This window comes from Myiozetetes cayanensis, unplaced genomic scaffold (genome assembly GCF_022539395.1).
Source record: "Myiozetetes cayanensis isolate MyiCay16 unplaced genomic scaffold, myiCay2020 scf32, whole genome shotgun sequence".
NCBI lineage: Eukaryota > Metazoa > Chordata > Aves > Passeriformes > Tyrannidae > Myiozetetes > Myiozetetes cayanensis.
Genome location: NW_026087544.1, coordinates 3,965,131 through 3,968,280, shown reverse-complemented (window position 1 = coordinate 3,968,280; position 3,150 = coordinate 3,965,131). Strand labels below are relative to the sequence as shown.

General features: G+C 66.4%; 1 protein-coding gene across 1 annotated transcript; it reads right to left on the bottom strand.

The window, feature by feature from the left end:
- Positions 1-212: 212 nt before the first annotated feature.
- On the bottom strand, positions 213-2,448 carry OLFML3 (olfactomedin like 3). Its single transcript, XM_050327063.1, has 3 exons — positions 2,272-2,448; positions 1,595-1,880; positions 213-1,184 (listed from the first exon to the last, which is right to left on the bottom strand). Exons 1-3 carry the CDS (start codon positions 2,377-2,379, stop codon positions 397-399), a joined length of 1,182 nt encoding a protein of 393 aa, XP_050183020.1. The 5' UTR covers positions 2,380-2,448; the 3' UTR covers positions 213-396.
- Between the last annotated feature and the right edge of the window lie 702 nt (positions 2,449-3,150).

Genomic DNA, 3,150 nt, shown 5'->3' with positions numbered 1-3,150 from the left:
GCCCCAAAACCCTCACCCAAAGCCCCAAGATAAACCCCTGCCCAGACCCCCCACCCAAGGGCTGTCTGCACTCGCTGCTCCAGCCAGCCCTGTATGGACTCCCCGCCCTTGGGAAGTGCCTTTTGGGGTGTCTCTGGGACCAAAGTGGGGCTCAGAGCTCTGGCAGCCGGGCCCCAGCACCCCCTGCTCCCCCCAGGCAGGTGACGGCACTCGCTGCGTAGTATTTATTCATCGTATCACAGAGAGGAAAACCTCCTCAAGTTAGTCCAGGATTCCGCAGGGTGGTCCCAGGCCTGGTGCCGGTGGGTGAAGGGGGTGGCCGGGGCCAGCATTTCATCCTTTCACAGTGGTGGGAGAAGGGGCAGAAGGGGCGAGCCGGGCCGGGCCGGCAGCCCCTCAGACCTCCATCTTCTTCTTCATCTCCATGCGGTAGATGATCTGGTAGCCGTCGTCCCAGGCGTAGACCTGCCTCTCCCGGGGGCTGTACTTCATGCTGGAGTGGGAGCCGTAGCGCTTGGGGAAGTAGACGAGGGAGGCGTCCTCGGGGGCCAGGGTGCCGCTGACGTCGAACACGCACTGCACGCGCGAGCGGCTGGGCAGGCGCGTGTTGTACACCACGTGCAGGGCCCCGCACACCACGAACGCGCCCTCCGCGTTCTCCCGCGGGCACGGCGTGTCCCACATCTGCTCGATGTCCAGCGAGCCGGGGTCCAGCTTGGCCAGGCAGATGTTCTTCTCGTCCTCCTTGGTGGCGTAGATGGCCCACAGCCCCTCCTCGTCCGCCGCCACCTCGATGTAGGTGAAGGGGGAGAGCCCGAAGACGGGGATCTGCTCCTCGGCCGGGAACACCGAGCTGTCCACCACCGTCTTGTTGGCCAGGTTGAACTTGATCACCTGGAACGACAGGCCCTGCTGGCGGATGTAGTAGAGGTGCCCGTCGTAGACGAGGTGCCCGGTGCCCACCCAGGGGTAGGGCAGCTTGATGCGGGCGGCCTTGCGGGTGGCGGAGAAGAGGGTGAACTCCCGCATGCGGGGGAACACGTACACGGTGTCGTTGGCGGTGCCGTCGAACACGTAGATCTTCTCCGAGTTGCCCGCAGCGTCCTTGGTCCAGAGCCCCGAGGTGCTGCCGAAACGCTTCAGGATCTTCATGGCCCTGACGCTGGCGATGGTGTCGCTGCAGTCTGCAGGAGTGGGGCAGCTGTGAGAGCCTGGAAACAACCTGGCCCTGCAGCTCCCACCCCACACTGGCACCACACGGGTCCTGCTGCGTCCTATCCCAGCCCCCAGGCAACTGCCCTGCAAATGCACCCATCCCTGGTGGCATTGAGAAGTCCCCTTGTGCACCCGTGGGCAGGGGAGAGTCACCCTCACCCCAGCCCTGTCCCACAGGGCTCCATCCTGGGGCTTGGATGCAGCTCCCAGGCAGCTGTGGGATTGCAGGATCTTGTGCCAGAGACACCTGAGAGATGCCCTGCGGGGACGCAGTGCTGTGGAACACGGCATGGGGAAACTTGGATCTGGGTGGGCTGGGAAGGCTCGGGGTTACCCCCACACGGGATCATCCCCTCAGGGAGCCACGGTAGCCCCTCACCTGTCAGCTTGGTGTACTTCTCATTCTTCCTCTGCTTGGCTGTGGCCACCTGCTTGTCCATCAGGGTCTCATCCACCTCCACGCAGGGCGGTGCAGGGTTCTGTGTCTCCAGGTAGTCCACCTCCCGCTCCAGCCGGTCCACGCGCACCGCGGCGCTCTCCGCCTCCGCCCGCATCGCCTCCCGCTCCTTCTCCGCCGCCTCGAGCATCCCCAGCACCTGGTTCTTGAAGTCCCGCAGCTCCGTGGAGTAGCGGCTGCTCTGGTCGTGCCACTGCGAGATCCTCTCCTGGGGTGGCCAAGGGGACGCTGAGGTCTCCACACCTCACAGCCTGTCCCACTGCCCGCACGTGGCTGTGGGAGCCCCCCGGGGAGCCCTGGGCTCCTGTCTCTGGGTCCCGCTCCCATGATGGTCCCACTCCTGTGATGTCCCTACTCCCGCGGTGCTCCCAGCCCCTCGGTGCCCCTGCTCTCCCACAATGCCCCCAGACCCGCAGTGCCCCCTCCCGCAGTGCTCCCATTCATCCTCATGCTGGGCTGTGCGGGGTTCGGGCAGGGGGTGCCAGGGCACCCCACACTCTGCTCCATCCCCATCGCAGACCCCGCCGGCCGCCATGGTGGAAGGGCTGGGAGCCCCACCACGGGCTGACTCGGGCTGTGGGCCCTCCACGGGGCCGTACCTCCAGGAGGGTGAGGCGCCGCTCCACGTACTCCATGAACTGCTGCTGCTGGGCACGGAGGGGCACGGCGAGGAGCGGCAGGAGGAGCAGGCAGCGCCAGGGCCCCATGGCCGTCGGGGAGTGCAGCCTCCAGCTCAGTGCTCAGGAATGCTCCGGCCTCTCCAGCCCTTATTGAATCCAGATGTGGAGAGGGAGGAGAGGCTGTTCCTTCCCCGGCAGACCAGCCCCGGGCGCCTTAACCCCTTCACGCCCCGCCGGGTGCCCACGGCAGCTCCACGCGGTGCCATCGAGCCCTGGCGCTGGGATTGAGTCGTGGGGATGGAGCAGGAGCCCGGGGACGGGCTGCTGGAGGGGTCTGTGGGATTTGGGGTGCAGGGAGCGCTGCAGGAGCCCTGAGTAGCAAGGCAAAGACATGATCTCACGGGGGACATCCCGTGGGACAGCGAGGGACCATTGCTGTGCCCCAGGCACGGGTGCGGCCCTGGCTCCCCGTCTGCAGAGATGGCCGAGGTTGGTGGCCAACCTGAGCCTCGGCCTTGCCGGAGTGGGGCCACACGGCAGCTCCCACAGGCAGGGTGGGCTGGGGTTGGTGTGACGGATGGACGGACAGAGGGACAGATGGAGCTCCGTGCCCTGCACGCAGCCGTGCCAGGCGGCTCTGTGGGCACAGCCCGTGGGCTCCTGGGCCACGGGAACGGGCCGAGGCTGCCCGTCCGTGCCAGGTGCTGTGGCAGGGCGAGTGTGCCACCTAGTGCTGCCACATCCCAAATCCACATCCCAAATCCACATCCCAAATCCACATCCCGCACCCGGCACTGCCGATGTCCCACCCTGGATACACCCAAACCCCTCCTTCAACAGACCAAGTGACCACATGAA

Bases quoted from the DNA above. Each gene is read 5' to 3' on its own strand.
- OLFML3 (XM_050327063.1), bottom strand. From the start codon at position 2,379: ATGGGGCCCTGGCGCTGCCTGCTCCTCCTGCCGCTCCTCGCCGTGCCC. The intron at 1,881-2,271 runs GTACGGCCCCGT...TGGCCACCCCAG, and splicing joins GGCGCCTCACCCTCCTGGAG to GAGAGGATCTCGCAGTGGCA. The intron at 1,185-1,594 runs GTGAGGGGCTAC...CCACTCCTGCAG, and splicing joins GAAGTACACCAAGCTGACAG to ACTGCAGCGACACCATCGCC.